Source organism: Cetorhinus maximus, chromosome 6, assembly GCF_964194155.1.
Source record: "Cetorhinus maximus chromosome 6, sCetMax3.hap1.1, whole genome shotgun sequence".
NCBI classification, from domain to species: domain Eukaryota; kingdom Metazoa; phylum Chordata; class Chondrichthyes; order Lamniformes; family Cetorhinidae; genus Cetorhinus; species Cetorhinus maximus.
In genome coordinates, this window is record NC_135884.1 from 89,708,598 (window position 1) to 89,730,473 (window position 21,876).

The 21,876-nt window shown below is 39.7% G+C and overlaps 1 protein-coding gene across 2 annotated transcripts in view; it reads left to right on the plus strand.

Moving 5' to 3' along the window:
- amfra (autocrine motility factor receptor a) overlaps nucleotides 1-21,876 on the plus strand; it is a 66,969-nt gene that overhangs the window by 10,159 nt on the left and 34,934 nt on the right. For both annotated transcript variants that reach the window (XM_078544003.1, XM_078544004.1), the window contains exon 2: nucleotides 19,730-19,822. In XM_078544003.1, coding sequence (XP_078400129.1) covers nucleotides 19,730-19,822 — 93 coding nt within the window. The remainder of the gene's footprint in view (nucleotides 1-19,729; nucleotides 19,823-21,876) is intronic.

Genomic DNA, 21,876 nt, shown 5'->3' on the forward strand with positions numbered 1-21,876 from the left:
CAGACTTAGACACCAGAGTGCAAGGAAAATAGGTAAACAGCATTTAAGGAGTTTATATCAATTAAGTAGAAGGTTTGAGGATGTTTATGGATTTAGTGCCAACATATAATGTAAGGAATTAAAATTGGAATAATAAACGTGTATTTGAAGAAATGTCTAGTGGAAAAATATATGAAAGGGATTATAATTGCTCACTAAACTTCCAATCTGAAGATTTAATCAGCTACCGAAACAAACACTAGGATTTTGATTAGATCTCAAAAAAGTTATTCAGAAATTATACAGATTTATTTGTGAAGCCAGGCTTTGGTATCCAACGTTAAAAATATAATTGTTGCACCAGAAGGGGATCAGAGGAAGGAAAGGATGTTTCTAAATCTCAAATTGAGTGGAGATTATTGGGCCCAAACTGGTTTGCATGAGCAAAAGATTGGTAGGTGTGATACAGTTCTTTAAAAATTGAGAAATGTAGTTGCTAACCCTAACATGAAGGTTATTCGTCTGACTTGGGCTGAGATTGCTAAACTAGAGGAATTGGGTTGAATATTAACAAGCAGCAATTAAGACCGGATGAACTTGCCTCACCCCTCGCCAGAATATACGATGTACTGAAAAGATTCTTCGAATGAAATCTAGGCAAATTTATTAATTATTTTGAGGAAGTATTGGAGCATGTTGAGTATATGGAATTTAAAGGGTATTTCATAAGTTGCCACATTTTAGGCTTAAAATTAAGTTACATTACATGACAGTATGTGTAGGAAGTTATTTTAAAGGAAGCATTGAGTATTTTGGACTGGTAGGATATAAAAAAAATTGAACCTAGGGGTATGTGCTGGGACCATTGCTCTTTTCAAGGTACATGAATGGTCTGCACATGGGTATAGGGGACACAATGTCGAAATTTTCAGAGGGCTTGGAAAACAATAGGAAGTATGATGGTGAGCTTTGACTAAATGACCTCAGGAAGACATGGATAATTTGCTGAATTGGGCAAATGGGTGCCTGATGAAATTTAAAGCAGGGCGTTACATTTTGGAAGGAAGGATAAGGAGAAGTCAAATACACCAGAGAAACAGAGATAATGATTCAGGCACTCAAATCTTTGGAAGTAGTGGAACAAGTTGATGAAGCTGTTTTTTTTAAATTAAACTGAGACTCTAGACTTTTCTTAAACAGCTTTTTTTTAAAATAAAGGGCCTGGAGAATTGGAATATATAGCTCTTTCAGAGATGATATAGGAGAAACGAGTCAAATGCCAATTTTTGTGCTACATAATTCTAAGATTTAGAGGACAGAATTGAAAGTTTATGGTTAAGTATAAAGTAATACAATTAAAAAGCGTGTAGACAGAATAGTTCCTGTAGTGCTGGGGGAAGGATGTAACAATTGTCCAAGGATGAATGTTGGACTTTATTAAATATTTAAGACTTTTAAATTACCATTGGTGATTAGGGAATATCTAAGCAGAAGATTAAGTAAGTATGATAGTCAATGATTGTGTAGGGTGATAAGTGTGCAGGAGAAACAGATTTGTGGGCTAATTGGCCTTTCCCTACTCCTTGCTATTTTAGGTTCATTAGCTATTCCAGGAAAATGCACATGCAGTTCAATTTGTCAGGTTTTATATGGCCAGAGTATAGCTGTGCTAAATTGAGCACTGTAATGGCAACAGTATACTGAGGAAGTAGTTGGTGTGAAAGTGAATCCTTGAAGGGCTGATCATTTTCAGCTGAAGTTGTTTGTTGCTGGAGCTGGCTTAATGATTTGCTGAAACTGATGGCAAATAGTTGGTTCTCCAAGATTAGTTTTATTTTGGACTATGTTGTTCAAGAACTCCAAGTATGCCATTATATATGCCTATCTGTTCTCCAGTGCCTGGGGGAATTACATTAGAAGGTATAATCATTTAGTTGTAACACTTATTCATATAGTTGGGAATAATTCAAAATATTGCGAATCAAAGAGAACAACACCTCAAAAAGTCAGCGTTTGTGATTAAAACGTAGATTGCCTGCTTATATATTACAATCATTGTAAAACAATAACACGAGTTGCTTTTGTGTTGTTTTGGAAGGCATGTGCCAGCAGCATTTCTCATTGCTTTTGTAATGCAATACAAAGATAAATATAATTAACTGAAGCTTATAAAGATTGTTTGCCAATTGCTGCTATTGGAGGGGTTTTCTTTTTGATCAGCTGGTCATCTGAAACGGAAAGACAACTTTGTTTAATCTCTAAACCATGTTTGAAAAATCTGCAGGTGAGTTTCTGCTGGGTCAATAACCTGTGTATGGTCTTTTCCAATTGGGAAATACCCCCATTAACTAAGCCATGTACTGATTGGCAAGAGTCCTTACTTAGGTTGAGCATTTGCAGGGGTACTATTTTTCAATCAGTTAAGACTGCATACCTGACCAGTAAAGCATTGGTGAACATGCTGCTGCTTATCCAGTCAGAACTGCCTCATGCAGTAGGGTATTGGCTTGCAGTATTATTTTTAACTGCGTGGGAAGAATCCCAGTTTTCAATTATGGGTGTCTCCTTCCAGTTTCCATTAGTAAGCTATGAAAGTTAATCAACAACAGTGCTCTTGAATGCTGTAGCTCAAGTGTTGAATTGCCAGATCTGATGCAAAGGTTTGATTTGGTTTGAACTTTCTTCACAGATGTATCCTCTGAGCGACTTGGACCCATTGCTTACTTCCCTTTCTCCCTTTTTCGCTTCTCTCTCCCACCTTTCCCCCGCCTCCCAACTCCCCCCACCACATCAAGGATGATAATGCCTCATCAGTAATTAATCACCAACACTAACTTAGGTTGATATATCACCATTAACATCGAAAAGATATCCCAAAGTACTTAGGAAAAAGAATTGACGCTGAGCAAAGGAAGGAACTTGGGTTGTGTGACTTTGGTCTAAGAAGTCTTAAAGGAGGAGAGGGAGGTGTGGAGGAAATTATAGAGCATTGGCCTAGACTGCTGATGGCATGGCTGCTAACATGAAGTGGCAAGAATGGGAGAAGGGGTAGTACAGTTGTTGTAGGACAGGTTCAGAGAAATGAGGTATTTGGGGGCTGGGGGTTTTAGGCCTGGAGGAGGTTAGAATCACAGGCTGAAATCGTGAAGGTATGTAAAGACAGATGAGAAATTTGGCATTGAGTTGTTTGGGGAATGGATGCTAATGAGGCCAGGAATAATGGGTGGGCAGGATCTGGTATAGTAAAGGATAAGGGCAACAAGGTTTTGGGTGAACTGAAGTTTACATTGGGTGTAGATTTGGAGGATGGTTAGGAGAGCATGGCTACAGTTGAATCTGGAGGTGACAAAATCATAGTTGAAGCTTTCAGCAGTAGATGAGCTGAGGTGGGTGTTGGCAGGCAATCTTTGTGATTGGGTAGAATATGGGGTCAGAAGCTCTGCTTGGAATTTAACAGAATCCTAAGGTTCCGAGCAAGTTGGCTCAACTTGAGTCAATGGCCAGGGAGAGAGATGAAAACAGTGGTAAGGGTAGATGGGGGTCAAAGGTGATGGTAGTAGTCTTCAGTGTTCAATTGCACAAAACTATCAGTTTTCTAAGACTGGTCACTTTATTTTGAGTTGGAAATTTCAGGGGAGGAAATTTAGCTAGGTTTGGAATTTTTTTGTTGCTTGCAACAAATGCTGCTCATCTAACCTGTTATGTTCAGATAGTGCTGTCACATGTCCCATTTATTCAAGAAATAAATTATATCTGTTTCAGATTTCTAGCCCGACATAGGACATTTGGGGTTTCTTGCATTGAAATTTGACCCCAAATACTTTGGTGCAGTACCAAACATTTTTCAACTATAATAAGAACATAAGAATTAGGAGCAGGAGTAGACCATTCAGCCTTTTGAGCCATTCAGTGAGATCATGGCTGATCATCATCTTCATTTTCCATCTACCATTTTTCCTGCATTATTCCTGTATCCCTTGATGTTTTTAATAGTAGAAATCTATTGATCTCAGTCTTGAACATACTCAAAGACTGAGCTGCCTCAGCCCCCTGGTAGCGAATTCCAATGATTCTCCACCCTCTGAGTGAAGAAATTCCTCCTCATGTCCATCTTAAATGGCCTGCCTCTTATTCTGAGACTGTGCACCCTGGTTCTAAATTGCCCAGCCAGGGGAAATACCCTTCCTGCATCTATCCTCTTGCGCCATGTAAGAATTTTGTATGTTTGAATGAGATCATCTCTCATTTCTCTAAACTCCAGAGAATATAGGCTTTCCTCCATATGACAATCCCTCCATCACAGGAATTAATTTAGTGAACCTTTGTTGCACTCCCTCTGTGGAAAGTATATCTTTCCTTCGGTAAGGAGGCCAAAACGGCGCGCAGTACTTCAGGTGCAACCTTACCAAGGCTCTGAATAATTGCAGAAAGACATCTTTACTCCTATACTCAAATCTTCTTGTAATAAAGACCAGTATGCCATTTGCCACCTTAATTGCTTGCTGTACCCACATACTGGCTTTCAGTGACTTATGAACAAGGACACATAAGTCTCTTTGAAGTCCAACACTTCCAAGCCTCTCACCACTTAAGAAATACTCTCTTTCTGTTTTTTATACCAAAGTAGATAACCTCATTTCTCCATAGTATATTACATCTGCTAAACTTTTGCCCACTCACTCGACCTCTCATCCCCCTGAAGCACCTTTGCATCCTCCTGACAACTCTCACTTCCTCCTAGTTTTGTCATCTGCAAACTTGGAAATATTATATTTAATCCCTGTCAGGAAGATATAATAATTTTCATAATATCATTGGAATTTATTATAAAGTAAAGTAATATTGGCGTGGTGGTGTGTGTGTTAATTGAATTAAAGACAGCTTGGTCTGAAGGCTTTGATGTAACAGAAGATAAGCTAGGGTTGAAATGTTAAGTAGGCAAACATAGGTGTAAAGGGAACGTTTGCATTTTTAAATAAACCAGACTAGATTGATTTCAAAGGAGGAGTGCAATATTACACCCAACCAGGAGAAGTTAAAGTTTCCATTTTTCCCAAAGGTTACTGGTAAAATTGGTAATATGAGAGATTTTTATTATTAGAAAGGTAGAGTCCAAAGACATAGTGAAACAATGGGAATTTGCATTCAAAGGGGAATATATGGGCAAAGGAGAGAAGGCTGTGTGCAAGGGAAGGCATTCTAAGATCTAAAACAAGTGTGAAAAAGCCTCCAGCATCTCCGCCTCAAGCTGCTGTATACAAAGAACTGAAGTTAAGAAAACTCATTGAATTGGATTGTTCAAGGTATTGTTTCTTTGCCTGGGTCTTTTAAAATCTGTGTCTTACCTGTTGCCTTAACAAAAGTGTAACTGGGTGTTTAGATTAATTAGGGGATTTAGAAGTTATCATAGTAATTTGTAGATGTCTGTATGTGCTTAGAATCATTTCTTCTATTAATAAAGGTTTAATTTAGTTTTGTAAGAAGCCTACAAGACTTGGTCTTATTACTACTGAATTCAAGGCACGAATCTTGAAATTTATACAAATTGCAAAGCAGTTGTGGCAGCTGTTTCAAGTTTCCCTTTGAGATTTGAGCAGCTCAGCATTTACCATCAGCTGTGTCATAACAATCCCCACATCCAAATCATTGATATTGATTGTGAATAATTGGGGCCCAAGCACTGATCCTTGCAGTACCCCACTAGTCTCAGCCTGCCAAGCTGAAAATGACCCATTTATTCCTACTGTGTTTCTGTCCGTTAACCAGTTATCAATCCATGCTAGTATATTCCCCCCCCCCAATCCCATGTTCCAATTTTGTTTACTGACCTCTTGTGTGGGACCTTATCAAAAGCTTTCTGAAAATCTAAACATATCACATCCCTTATCTATTCTGCTAGTTGCAACTTCAAAAAAACTCCCAACAGGTTTGTTAAACATGATTTCCCTTTTGTAAATCCATGTTGACTCTGCCCATTCCTACTATTTTCTAAGTGTCCTGCTATCGCATCTTTTAGTATAGATTCAAGCATTTTCCCTACTATTAATGACAGGCTGGCAGATCTGAAGTTTGCCGTTTACTCTCTCCCTCCTTTCTTAAATAGTGGTGTTACATTTGCCACCTTCCGATCTTCAGGAACCTTTCCAGAGTCCATAGAATTTTGAAAGATGACCACCAATGCATCTACTTTCTCTGCAGCCATCTCTTTCAACACTCTATGATGTAGGACATCGGGTCCAGGGGATTTACTACTTTTAAGTTCCATTAATTTTTCTAGTACTTTTTGTTGCATGAATATCTTGCACTTCCTCATTTACACTAGTTCCTTGATTCTCCATTATTTCTCAGGTTTTTATCACAAAGATTGACTGGCTAAAATGGTATTGGCAAGTCCCATTGTTGGGGAGAGCAAAGGAGATATCTGCTTTTGTGATGCCAAATGGACAATATCAGTTAAAAGTCATGCCATTTGGTATGAAGAATGCACCTACGACATGTCAAAGACTGACAAAGTAATTGCAGATCTAAGCAATTGTGCTGTTTATATTGATGACTTAATAGTTTTCAGTTCGATGTGGGATGAGCATTTACAACATCTGGAAAAATTATTTTCTCGATTACAAGAAGCTAATTTGGTGGTGAACTCGGCTAAAAGTGAATTTGCAAAAGCGCAAGTTACATTTCTAAGCCATACCATTGGACATGGTAAGGTGGCTCTGAGAAATGCGAAAGTCAAGGCTATCATGGATTTCCCAGTGCCTATAACAAAACAAGAAGTTTTGAGATTTCTGGGCATGAGTGGGTTTTACCGGAATTTGTACCAAATTTTAGCAGTGTGGTTACTCCACTGACTGAATTATTAAAAAAGAACAAGAAGTTTCAATGGACACGAGTGTCAGAAATCATGTGATAGTTTGAAAACTGTATCAACTACGACACCAGTTTTGGTAGTACCCAATTATGCCAAGCAATTTAAGTTGGCCATTGATGCAAGTTATATAGGCGTTGGGGCCATACTGTTACAAGATGACGACACTGGAATTGAAAAAACGATAGGGTATTTTTCACAGAAGCTGAATGCACAACAGAGAAGATATTCAACGATTGAAATAGAGACCTTGGGTTTGGTGTTAGCCTGGCAACATTTTGAAATTTATGTTGCAAATAATTCACAAAACAATTGTTTATACAGACCACAATCCTTTGAAGTTTTTGGACAAATTTTGAGACAAAAGCACGACTTTTCAGGTGGATTCCATTATTACGGCCATTTAATTTACAGATACATGTTGCGGGTAGAGAAAATCTGTTCGCAGATGCATTATCAAGAGTTTGAAGCCTAAAGGGAAGATTGGACATTTTTAAAAAAATCTGGACACTGGATTGGAGTGATTTCTGTTGATGCCAAAGACACGTGTGTGTGTGTGTGTGTGTGTGTGTGTGTGTGTGTGTGTGTGTGTGTGTGTGTGTGTGTGTGTGTGTGTGTGTGTGTGTGTGTGTGTGTGTGTGTGTGTGTGTGTGTGTGCGCGCGCGTGCGTCTGTGTCTGGCTGATCCATGGTCCTGGTAATGTAATAGCGTAATACGTACAGGGGATAGTGCGCGGTGGGTTAGTAAAACATGAACTTGTAGTAGGGCCTGTGTCTGTGTGTGGCTTAAATGGATTAAAGACAGCTAGTCTGGGTGCTTTGATGTATAGTAGTTTTGAGATGCTAATTGGATAAATGTAAGGAGGAGAAAGCAAAATGTACGTTTACATTTGTTGAATAAAGCATTCAAGAGTGGGAGTAAAATCTTGCAGCTAGCTGGACTCACCAAGCAATGTGTTTATATTACTAATAAAATTGGTGGAATGAAAGGATTATTGTTGGAAAGGTAAAATTTTTTAAAAAGCCTAGCAATACAATGGAAAATTTGCATTCAAAGGAAAAGCTACGTATAAATGTGAGAGTCAGAGGCATGTAGGTCTAACCAGCCCACAAGCCTACAATTGTGCAAAGGGGCCAAATTGAAAGGAACCTCATTTTGAATTCATCAGGTTAAATGTGCTTTAGTGCCTGTTTAAAGTTTATGGATTATTGTTGCCTTGTTGAAGATTTACCTGGGAGTGATTAATTTGGGGATTTGTTTAAAGTTGTTATTGTAGTAATTTGTTGACATGTGTATGTGTTTAATTTGTTAAATTAATAAATGTTTAATTTAGTCTTATATAAGAAACCTCTGAGGCTTGGTGATTTTGTTCCTGAATTCAGAGTTGCATCTCAAACATAACAATTGAAAATATAGGTTGTTTCACTTGTCATCCCAGCAGCCTCCGCATTCAAAGGATCATTCTCTGCCATTTCCTTGACACTCTGGTCCACTCCTCCATCACCCCTAACTCCATCATCCCCTTCCCATGGCACCTTTCCATGCAATTGCAGAAGGTGCAACACCTGCCCCTTTACCTCCCTTCTCCTCACCGTCCAATGGCCCAATCACTCCTTTCAGGTGAAGCAGCGCTTCACTTACACCTCCAATTTGGTCTACTGCATCCGCTGCTCCTGATGTGGTCTCCTGTACATTGGGGAGACCGAACACAGGCTGGGTGACCGCCTTGCGGAATTCCTCTGGTCTGTCTGCAAGCATGACCCAGAACCTCCGGTTGCTTGCCATTTCAACACACCGTCCTGTTTTCATGCCCACATGTCTGCCCTTGGCCTATTGCAATGTTCCAGTGAAGCCCAATGCAAACTGGAGGAACAGCACCTCATCTTCCGATTAGGCACTTTACAGCCTTCTAGACTTAGCGTTGACTTCAACAACTTCAGACCATGAACTCTCTCCTCCATCCTCACAAGCTTTTTTAATCCCTTTTTTTGTACATTCATTTTTATTTTTTATCCACTTTATTTTTATTCATTTATCATGTTCTATCCATTTTTTTCCCCCCACCCCATCCCCAAAAGGGCCACCTGTTACTTGTTCCATGTTGTTCTTTTGCACAGTGCTACCCTTGTTCTGCTATTATCACGTTCTGCTTTCTTACCTTTAATGCCACTAAAGCACCTTTTTTAGCACTAACCATTACCATTAACACTCCCTTAGTCCTTTAGCTCATGATATCTTTGTTAATCCCTCCTTTGTCCCCACCTATCGCTGGCCTTCTATTCGGCTCCACCTGCACACCGCCCCCCCACCCCAATCCGCCAAACAGTATAAATTTCATCACGTTTCCACTTTTCTTCAGCTCTGAAGAAGGGTCATACTGACTCTAAATGTTAATTCTGTTTCTCTCTCCACAGATGCTGCTGGACCTGCTGAGCTTTTCCAGCATTTTCTGTTTTTGTTTCAGATTTCCAACATCTGCAGTATTTTGCCTTTGTCATAGGTTATGACAGTTGTTTAAGTTTCCCTCTGGGATTTAAACAACTCAGCCTTTACCAATTGCTGTGTCATGACAGAAGATAGACACTCAGTATTTGTTTAGTTTCTCTGTCATTTCCTTATTCCCCATCATAAATTCCCCTGACTCTGCTTGTAATGGACTCACATTTGTTTTTGCTGATCTTTTCCTTTTTACATACCTGTAGAAGCTTTTATAGTCCATTTTTATGTTTCTTGCCAGTTTACTCTCATATTCTATTTTCCCTTCCTTAATCTTTTTCTTGGTCCTCCTTTGCAGAATTGTAAAATGCTCCCAATTCTCAGACTTGCCTTTTTTTTTGGCAACTTTATACTCTCCCTTTCATCTAATGCAACCTTTGATTTCTTTCATTAGTCACAGTTGGAACACTTTCCTTGTGGGTTTTTGTGCATTAAAGGAATGCATTTTTATGATAAACTATGTATTAGTTCTTTAAATGCTACCATCATACCTTTTAACATAGCTTCTCAATCTACCATAGCCAATTTGCCCCTCATACCTTCATAGTTTCTTTTGTTTAGATTTAAGACCCTAGCCTCTGAACAACAACACTTTCAAACTTAATGTAAAATGCTACCATATTGTGGCCATTCTTTCCTAAAGTGTCCTTTGCAAGATTAATTAGCCCTTTTTAATTGTATAATACTGGATCTAAAATAGCCCATTTCCTAATTAGTTCCTCAACGTACTGTTCAAGAAAACCATCTTGCATACATTCCAAGAATTCATCCTCCACAATATTAGTACTAATTGTTTACCCACTCTATATGTAGATTGAAATCCCCCATGATTACTGTATTAACCTTGTTAAACTCACCTCTAATTTCCTAATTTCTACTGTGATTTACATTACCACTGCTGTTTGGTGGCCTATAAACAACTCTCACCAATGTTTCCTGACCTGTCCTGTTTCTTAATTTTACCCAAATTGATTCTATGCCTTGATCTTTAGAACTAAAGCCATCTCTCAATACCATGAGATATAACCTTAGTTCTAATGCCGCCTTTAATTACAGAGCTACCCCACCAACTTTTCCCAGCTTCCTTTACTTCCTAAATGTCACATACCCTTGGATATTCAGGTCCCAGCTTTTGTTTCCTTGTAGCCACATAATGACTATCAGGTCATACATATGAATTTCTGTTTGAGCTGACAATTCACCAAATGTTGTCATTAAAATTCATCTAAGTCATCAACCATGTATGGTTGAAAAATATTGGTCCACCCTTACTTGCTTTGCATTCCTTGAGTACATTAACCCTCCATATTCCTTTCTGTTGTAAATTAAAATGTTATAATAAAGCAAAATCTAACACGTGTTCAGTTTACATCAAATATTTTTTGCATGCTGGGAATAAGACCATTCACTGACTTAAAGGGGGGGATTACTGCGAATTGAGAGTACGGTGGCTTATTCCTGGACAAAAATTGGTAATGGAGCTGTTTGTAATGTATTCAAATAGTTCTAGATCTAATGCCATTTTCTTGATCATGTATAGAATTTAATCCAACAATTTACTTCAAATTTAAATCCAATTTTCTATGAATTCTAAATGTTGCTTCTTATAGTGGATGGGGTATGCTTTCATTTCTGACTTTGAAGATTAATGTTGCAGTAAACTAACTTAAACTTCTGCAGCCCGTATTAACTTGTTGCTAAGTGAAATTTGTGCTGTACATCTTTGCAGAGAAAAAAAATCAACCAAATAGCTAGTTGGCAATGTTGTCTACTGCAGTAGTGCAAGAGCAAAATAGTGCGGATGCTGGAAACCTGACCTTTCATCAGACCTGAAACGTTAACTCTGTTTTGCTTGCATTGATGCTACCAGATCTGCTGAATATTTCCAGCATTTTCTGTTTTTGTTGTCATCAGTAAAAATTATAAATCAACTCCAAGACTGAATTTCAACCTTAACTCTGTACCAGTTATTTCAATGTAATATTTTATGGTACATGTTTGTACCAGAAACTACTGGTTTAATGATCTTCAGTTCAGTTCCAGAAATTAAGCCCTCCTAATGTAATTATTTTATTGCTTCGTTTTCTTTGAACAACTTTAGGCTGCCTAATTTGAATTGCCACTTGTGCCCCTTAAATCTGTGTTAGGTGCCTTCAGAATGTTTTTGTAAAAAGTAAATAATGTTGTGAATAGATGCATGTTGTGGTGGCCCTCAATTGAGGTTTGAGCAGAGTAGTTTAGCCATACAGACCAGGAAGATCCCAGGTTTGATTTCCAATTTACACTGAATTAACTGATCTCAGTCATTTGGTAGCCTGGAACCTATAATTGCCCTTGGATTAAGGAGGAGAAAACAAGGCAGGCCTTCCGTTCCTCTATTGTGATGCCCCCATTACACCAGATACTTAAATAAAAAGCTGCCAGTCAGAGGGTGCCCAGTGTCTAAGGAAATATGACTAAGCAATACTTGGCACTATTGAGAGATCATAAAAATTGCATTTTAAAGAATAATCTTTTTGAATTAATGTGTTCATTAAATGTACACCAGGGAGTATTTTACATAAAATAAACTGAGACAGCACTTAGTGCATAGTTCAGGTGTTGCATTCTTGTGTTATTTTTGGTGCAACGTGACAGCTTTATTTTACATAACATTCCAGTCCCTAATGTATGTTATACATATACTGAGCTGTTTGTTTCTGCAAAGCATAGAGCAGGTGTGCTTGAGTGCACTTGTGCTTTGATGTGGTGAAGGGGCATATGAGCTGAAGATATTTTCCTGCTAGCAGCAGTAATTTTGTCCACTGCAGTTTGACTCTTGGCACAGTAGGCCTTAAAACTGAAACCACGGTTTGAACCCAGAGGATTAGCCTGTTAAGGTGCAGCTGTGCTGTACAATGCTGGGAACCCTGTTCCGAGTTAGTGTTCAGACCTATTCCAAAATTAAGCCTAACTTGGGTTACATGGTGCGCGGAAACATGCACCTGTCCCTGGAAGACATCTTGTGACCCAAGTTCATATTCATCTCATTTCTGACTTTGCACCTGAGCGGTTCACAGGTTTAATCTTTTTTCTCATTAGCATTCTGGTACTAGAACTATTCTTAGATTGGAATTTGTCCAAGTATTAGTATCTGCTGGGTCATGTGCAGGTACTGTACACAGTACTTTAGTTCTTGGATTAGGTTTTATGTCCAGTTGCAAGAGAGCTGTTCAAACTCATGCAGATGGTACTGTAGTATGTTAGCTAGAGCATTGGAATGTTTAATGCCTGCAACTCCCCATATCTGTAGATGGCCTGAGTTTCCCCTCAGACTACTGAGAGGAAAGCAGTTCAGAAAGTTAATTAACAATGAAACCTGAAACATTCTGAAACAGATTTCTCATGACTTAATGTTAGCTGTGCGAGAAAAAATGCACTGGCAGCAATTACAGTTGAACAGTTTGCAAATAAGTACAGAAATAAGCAAAGCTAGAATTGTGCTTCAGAGTTAGCGATCTAAAGCTATTTTGAGTAATCCAAAACTCAGCCCATAGGATTTAATTGGTTACAAGGGTGCTCAGCATACACTCTCATCTACAAAGTTTACCAGTTGCTTCCTTGATTCTCCCCTGCCCCAGCTGCTTGATTTCTCTCCTGATCTGATTTCATGCCCTTAGCCCCATGCTTGCAAATGCCATCAACTTCTCTTTCCTCTGATATGCTTATCTCTTTCAAAACTGTCATTGTCATTCCCTTCTTAAAACCACCATTATCAAACTGGTCGTCGAGAAAGTCATTACCATTGTCTCCATAAAATCCATTGACATCCCTGTTTTCAACTTTTTTCCCATCAGAGTTCTGAAATGTTTGCAATTGTCATTGGCTTGCAACTATGTTCGTTATTTTATCCCAGCTCCTTTTTTAAGATGCTCACTGGCTTTTACTCCATGCACAGAACCAAGGCTGCACACTAGTCAATGTCAGAAATAACATTTCATGTGACAAATAGTAGATCAGTCTCCTTATTCTGCCAACTTTGATACCATTAGCCATTTCATCATCTCATTAGTGACTCCCCATTTCTTTCAATTTTGTCTGGTAGTACTGTCTGGGATCCATTCAAATCTTTCGCTTTGTTGACATTGCCTCCAGTACTACCTTCAACCTTCTCCACATGGCAATTTCTGATGTGCCTCCATCCTTGATTCTCAGTCCTTCACTCTGGTTTAATTCAGTTGATGGTCCTCTAGGCTCTGCGTCAGTAATTTTAGTTTTAGGGCCAAGTCTTGAGCACACAGTCTAGGCTAACACTTCTGAAGGGACATTTTTGATGTATACTCCATTGGAAACATTTAACACTATTCAAAGAAGAGCACAGAGCTTACCCTGTATCACAATCAGCAGTTTTCCCTCAATCAACATAGCAACATTATTTATCTCAGTTCTGGTTGTGGGACTTTGCAGAATAACTGCTGCCTACACACCAAATAAAAACACTTTAAGCTAAGTAGCTGTACCTATAACAGTTCAAATGTTTCTGACAGATCTCTGATGCTTTGCGAATACAAGTTCATTTATTTTTGCATGCTACTCTTGGCGATACAGTTTGGCAAATTTGACCAATTTTTGTGTGGGGTTAGCTTCCATATGTATGTTGGCGCAAAATTATACATCTATATCTCTCCTATCAGTCCAAAGGCCACTGTTGTTCACTCCATCTGCCTGATTAACATCAGGAGATGGATGAGTTATGATTTTTCCAGTTCAATGTTGGAGAGACAAAAGCTAACCTATACAACACTCTCAGCACTTGCTTGTCTCTGGCCTTGACTGCATCAGTTTTATCAGCTGTCACCTCAGGCTGAGGAAGGAGGCATGGAATTTTAGTGAACTGTTTGACTTTGAACTTGGTTTCCCCCCCCCATGTCCACAGTGTTAACAAGAATGCTTTATTCTACTTTCAAAGCACTGCCTAATACCACTCATATATTTTGTCCCATCTTGCCAAAATATAAGCCCTTTCATTGTAACACTCTCCCAGCTAGCTTCAACCATCCTCTAGTTGCAATTGATTCAAATGCCACAGTCCACATTTTCATCCACACAAAGTCCTAGTCCTATGTTTCATTCTTTGCATCCTTTCCAAGCCCCAGTTGCTCCTAATATCTCAGTAATCTGACTTCTAATCTTTGCCCTTGCTTTTGAATTCCTCAGTGACCTCACTGGAATCTATCTTAATACCGACACATCTTTTGCTTCTCTAGACGCGAGGCTACTCTTTGACTCCTCCCTGCTGGCCTCAAGTTCTACAACTGGTGGTCACTTGTTTAACAACTTGACTGTCGCTAGAACTCCCTGCCCAGATCCTTTCAACTTGCCAACTCACCTGCTTCCAGAACTCTTATGCAGTTTATGTTCTTAACCGTTCCCTTTTCCTTCATGCTCTTCCTTCAATGTTATTTCCTTAATGTAAAGAATTATCTTCCTGCATACATGAGAAGTAAATAGAAATGAAGCTCTGAAGAAGGGTCATACGGACTCAAAACATTAACTCTGTTTATCTTTCCACAGATACTGCTAAACCTGCTAAGTTTTTCCAGCATTTTCTGTTTTTGTTTCAGATTTCCAGCATCTGCAGTATTTTGCTTTTATTGTAGAAATGAAATTTGCTGATTTCTTGTCGGAAGTTGTTTTTGATTTCTGAATCCCTGATGGCCATTTTTTCAGTGTAGCCTGATGCTCCTATTTCAGTCTGTCTTTTGTTGTAGGCTCCCTAACTGAAAGATGGAGATATGGCATCCATACCCCAATTGAAGTGAAATTTGTTTTGAATCCGTACGTATTTTCTTCAATGGTTTGTTTCCTTCCAGCTCGGAGGCAGGCACACTACCAACGTAGCCACTTGAGCTCCTTCTTCAGTGGTAACTGTGATGAAATCGCTAGTCTGCAAGCTGTTACCTGCACTGACTGCGGTTTCAAAGCCTGTGTTTTTTTTTTGAGACAGTCCCTAACTGAAACAGGCACCAAGTCCAGGTTTCTGGGAAGGGGCTGGTTAATTGGAGTTCCTGACTGTGACATCAGACTTCTGAGAAATCAACCTGTGGCTTAGGTCACTAGGGAAATGGAAGTTGATTTGGGGGGAGTGGGGAGGAAAAAAACACCAGGCTGAGAGGCCTATTTCAGCCAGTGGTCTGAACAGACAAAGGGCTCTTCAAAGTTCAGTTTCTAGTAGAAGAACATTTCAGACGGACTGTGGAATGTCTGTGAGTGTAGGACAGGCGGAAAGTTGTGGCACAGCTTGGGAAGAAAGCCGAGAAGGCTGTTTCCGGAAGCAGAGCTGTGAAGGTTCCAGAAAGGTGTGCTTTTGGTGGACGTTGCACCCTTGGAACCCTGAGATGGTAAAGCTGTTGTTGGATGGGACTTTAGGCCTAACTCCTCTGTTAACTAAGGGACTGAAACTCTGTCTGGGAAGAAAAGTGTTTTGTTAGACTTCATGGCTGAGATTAATGTAACATATGCTAAAGGGGCTACCTGCAAATTCTGTGAAATCTATCTTTTTTTTGTATTGGCTATTTAAAGTGTAATTTATAGCTTCTAGTAATAGAGTTTGCCTGTTAATTTATGTTGATTGTTACAGTAAAAGTTTTGAGAAGTAAAATGTTGACCATTGGTTTCTTCCGTTGGGCTCGTTTGGGAAGTTTGATTCTTTGTTGTTATTGGTCTCCACAGGGATCAAAACATAACTGATTTGGAAGAATAATTAAGGCCAACATGTGAAGATATTCTATTGTTACACCACGTTTTAGAAATTTCCTTTTACGTGCTTGGCCCAATTTCCAGGAGATATGAGGTGTTCCCTTGCAATGAGTGAAAATCTTGGAAACCACACTGAGTTACTGGTATGCACTCCCTCATAGCGGTCAGGTTTGCTTTGGCACATGCATGCACATTGCATAAATATCCAATCTACTGGAATGCTTTAGGCACTATGGAATTGTACCATAGAAAGATTTTGCACCTTCACGAGAGGAGGGGAGCAACTTTTGCCAAGGATGATAGAGTACAAAAATTCATGAGAGCTTTCTTGAAGCTTGCCAGCCTGATTTGTTTCCTGTCCATCTTTTGCCTTTTGCTTTTACCAGTGACCTACAGCCGTGAATCATAAGAGTGAGGATTGAATGTCCTCTGGACAACATAATGAGTTGGCTTTCTTGAAATTGTTTCTAATTCTTAATATAATATGGAATTGTTAAATACTTTATATACTGTTTTGATTTATTTTGTTTACCATGGAGGTGATAAGCCACATTTGTGGCCATTGATTGTAATAAAATCAGTTGATTGAGTGATTAGCAAAAAATTGTGGTTTTATGTGCCAAAGGAATGAATGCAACAGTTCAATATTGTTATCTGCTTATAATGTCAATTCTTCTGTTTATTGCTTTGTAACTCACTGGAATTTGGGTGTAAAGTGGACTGCCTTAGAAAGACATAGAGCTTTGTACAGGTGTTGCTACTGGAGTAGCCAGAACAACATCAACTTTATTCAGTTGTTGGCTTGTTTTTTTAATGTCTCAGCCAACTCCAAAGATAATAGATGCTACCTCGGCCCTAATAATTGCATAAGTCTGAAAGTGTTCCACTCTCCTGGTACCAGTAGTTCCTTGTTTTGGTTTTACTGTTTCACTTGTAGCATAACTATTAATCAGCCCAGGTAGATCTGGTCCATGAAATCAAAATGTAAAATTCCCCATGTTATGTCATTATGGAATTTCCACCTTTATCTACCTTTGTCCTCCCATAGTAAGGGGATGAGGCCAAGAAGAAAATCAACTGTTGCTGCTCTTATATTTCCAAGTAGCTAGATCAAAAATTCATTTGTAGAAGTTTTAGGAAATAGGACAGTTTAAATTTAGGGCTAATTGAAAGAGAGGAAGCTGCTCATTGTAAGTAGGGCAAACATTCTTAATGCAAGCCTAGCCTCGAAACCACATATCTATTTACCATGACCCTATTTTGTTAGTCATTTAAATTTAAATTTTAGATTCTTAACTGATCTTAAAATGGTTTGAGAGTGAAACATATTCAAAAATGCCTTCAACCATACTATAGCAGCACTCTTCCTGATGGGTTGGTTTCCTTAAAATCCATAGACTTCAGGATGTCGTCTTTTTCAGACTTGTATTTGCGCTCATGTCCTGCTGATAAACTTCGATAGTTAGTTGGTGTAGCTGTTCACGATGCAATGGTGAGATGAGGCAACGGAGTAATGAGCTGCCAGTTGCTTACAGGTTGGCAGACCACTCAATGAACATTATTCAAGTCTGATTGCTAGTTCCGCCAATTATATAAAGATTATCTGCAGCATGAAGAATTGATTCATGAAATAAAACCTGGATTCTTCATACTTGTGTTGCTCCAGTGATCTCTTCAAGGTGATGGTGTAGTGGTATTGTGGCTGGACTAGTAATCCAGAGACCCAGGGTAAAGTTCTGGGGACCTGGGTTTAAATCCCGCCATGGCAGATGGTGGAATTTGAATTCAATAAAAATCTGGAATTCAAAGACTAATGATGACCATGAAACCATTGTTGATTGTTGTAAAAACCCATCTAGTTCACTAATGTCCTTTCGGGAAGGAAATCTGCCCTCCTTACCTGGACTGACCTACATGTGACTCCAGACCCACAGCAATGTGGTTGACTCTTAAATGCCCTCTGAACAGGGCAATTAGGGATGGGCAATAAATGCTGGTCTAGGAATTAGGAAATTTCAGGCCCAATAAACAGTACCCCAGGAAGGAAGTCCACTTTTGTGGAAAGCATTTTTACACTGATTTTCATGTATGTTTTTCCCAAATTGCCCAGAAATTGCAATACTCAAAAACCTTGAGTAACATTTTGTGCTTCTGAGTTTTAAGATACTGTTTTAGATAAAATCTGTAGTGAATAGAAATGTTAGACCTGACTTTGAGGAGCAAGTAATTTTTAACACTTTTTTTCCTACATTTTCTCCTTTTCCGTCACCTGTTTTCTTCCTAACTTTCCCTTTGACATATCACCCCTGCCTGGAAAGGTGTAATGAATTATAATTCCCACTGGTTCTGTCAATACTGCTATAACTACCTGTCTGTGCATATACATGGCTAGATTTTGAGGGCTGATCCTTACAACAGATTCCATGGTACTATTTCAAAGAAGACCAGGGGAGTTATCCCTGGTGTCCTGGCCAACATTTATCCCTCAATCAACATCATAGAAAACAGATTATCTGGTCATTATCACATTACTCTTTGTGGAAGTTTGCTGTGCGCAAATTGGTTGCCGCATTTCCTACATTACAACAGTGACTACACTTCAAAAGTATTTCATTGACTGTAAAGTGCTTTGAGACACCTGGTGATCATGAAAAACGCTATGTAAAGGCAAGTCTTTTTGTTACAGCTGAGAACAAACTAGTTGGGTGGGTTGCAGGGCATTGCTTTAGAGCTCCCAATGCCTCCATGCATTACTGTCCCATTCTAACTCTCGTCACTGAAAAAGCAGGAATGGGGTGAAAGAGAATGTGATTTGAATAATATTCCAGTAGATTAATGCACAAGTTGCTACCAGCTAAGGTGAACATGAAAAATCTAACTTTTTTACTATTGTGCACCCCATCAGCGTATTGAAGCTCAAGCCACAGAACCGTTCAATACATTCCTTGATGAGTTTCATAATCCTTCTGTGCAAGATGCTTTCTAATCAGGAAAGAGCAGATCTTCTCCATGCATTACTCAAGTCTGAGATTGAAGGTTATTCCAGCATTGCATTCCACTCGGCACACTAATCAATGCAGTTAGACAGCCCAGGAAGCTGAGGGAGGTCATGAGAAAAGAAGCAAACTTGGATCCTCCAGAAAGCAAACCTTCAATACCCCATTATTTTACAGGGCTTTTGCTTCAATTACCCAATTTGGAAGCCCATTACAACTCTGAATCACTCTCGTACGAAGTAGTACTCCTGAACATCAATGCAAATTTGGTTGCCATTGCTAGTTTGAGCTTGTGTGCCCTTGTCTCACTGTCACTTAAATTGCAGCATTGTTCTGAATTTTCTATCTGTGCCATTTACTGTCATTAATACTTGTGATTCTGAAAATCACAAGTGTCTCCTTCATTTATATAGTTCTTGGCAATTAAACTCTTGGCTCTTTTCGACATCACTCCAGCGTTTGAAGATTACATTATAATGTCGGAGTTAAGTTCATTATCTTGCACTGTAAACAGTAACCAAGGTTTGAATGCTAACTGCTATCTCTTTTCATGAATTTGTTGTAAAATGGTTCATCCTGAATCCCTGGAGCACTGCCAGTTAGAGTAAAGCCCTGTTCTTAATAACATTGTGATGTTTGTTTAATTTGCAAGGTGCTGGTGAATACAGCCTGTTGTTTTCTCATGTTGATTGGCAAGCTGATCCAGTACATGGTCTTTGGGACGCTGCGGGTCAGTGAAAGACAGGTAAGGGTTGCCTTTTAAGACTGCAAGAAGAAATGGATCTTTCTTTGCTTCCTTGTAATCCCATGTGTTATAGCAGCACCATGGGGTTTTTTTTATTCTTTCATTGGATGCGGGCATCGCTGGCAAGGCTAGCATTTGTTGCCCATCCTTAATTGCCCTCGAACCTAGTGCTTGCTAGGCCATTTGAGGGCAGTTAAGAGTCAATCATGTTGCTGTGGGCCTGGAGTCACCTGTAGGCCAGACCAGGTAAGGACAGCAGACTCCCTTCCCTAAAGGACATTAGTGAACCACTTGGGTCTTTACAACAACTGATAGTTGGCATGCTCACCATTAGTGAGGCTAGCTTTATATTCCAGATTTTATTAATTGAATTTCAGTTCCACCAGCTGCCATGGTAGGATTTGAACCCTTGTCCTCAGAGCATTAACCTGGGCCTCTGGATAGCTAGCCCAGTGACATGACCACCAAGTCACCATCTCTACCTAATTTTCATTAAATTGCATTAATTACGCTAAATTAATTACATTATGTTAAAGATGCTGCATCACAGAATTATAGAATCTTTCGAATGCAGAAGGAGGCTATTTGGCCCATCGAGTTTGCATTGGCTGTCTGAAAGCATTCCACCTAGTCCCACTCCCCTGCCTTATCCCTATAACCTTGCACATCATTTCTTTTCAGGTAGCAATCCAATTCCCTTTTGAATACCTCGATCAAACTGCCTCTACCACCCTTTCAGGAAGTTCGTTCCAGACTCCAACCACCCTCTGGGTGAAAAGATTTTTCTTCACATCACCTATATTCCTTTTGCCAATTATTTTGAATCTGTGCCCTCGAGTTGTTGTAAGCAGGGGAATACCCATTTGCTAATTGAAATACTTAAAAAAAAAGGTTAGTTCAAAGATGGTTTTCTCTCTCTCCTTCCCCCCCCACCACCCCCCGGCCCCAGAAATACACACATGCAGTAATCAGCGCCTCTCCCCCTCTCCATATTCCCCAGTGACAGAAAACTCAGTGAAACCACTGTCCACCCCACTGCCAGGCACACATTGTAATCAGCCCCTGTTGCCACCTCCGAAACACAATAATCAGCCCCACTTGCCCCCCGCCCCCCGACACCCAAAGGCGCGCGCTGTAATCAGACCCTCTCTCCTCCACCCCCCTGCCCCACACAATAATCAGCCCCTCTTCCCTTCCCTGCCCACACATGGAAATCAGACCCTCTCTCCTCCACCCCCCTGCCCCACACAATAATCAGCCCCTCTTCCCTTCGCTTTTCCCCTCCACAAAGAGACAGAGCTCCACTCCCCCACCCTCACTTTTGGCCTAGTTGCCAGTGTCTGTGAAGCAGGGTTGCTAGCCCGTGGTAAGGAGCCTGTACAATGGGCAGACAGGTGCAGGAGCAAGTAAAGTTTGAAGCTGCTTTACACCTTCCTGGCTCAACCATGTGACATCCCGGTCTTCCTGCATTTCTGACACGTTTGGAGGAGCCAGTGGCTTTGTGATAATCTCATTGTTTCTGCCACAAACTCTATTCCCTAGCTACTGATTCCATTCCCCTTATTTGCAGTGTGGCTGAACCTGAATATTCACAACCTCAGTGTCCTATTTGACCCTGAACTGAGTTTCTGACTCCATATCCTGTCTCCATCCCTGCCTCGGCTCCTCTTTCGGTCTCCTGTCATTTTTTTGTGGCCTGGTGTCATATTCTGTCTGATATTGCTCCTCTGAAGCACCTTGGGATATTTAACTATGTTAAAGATGCTAAATAAATGTAAGTTGTTTAAGTATTGGAATTTATATGTTTTTCTAATGCCAGTGCAGAGTAATATCAGTGGAAATCGCTAATGCAACATCAGCTTGCCTTTCTAAGCCTAAAAAAATCAACACAGTTAAGATTTCCACTAAATATCCTGCCAATATTTTAAAATTGTTATAGCTAGTATTTATGAAATCAGTGGGTGTGACATCAAATTGTCTTTCTATCCATTAAAATTTGCTATAGTGTAGGTCACATGCTGCTAATTTCTACTGCTAAGGCATAGTTTGAGAAT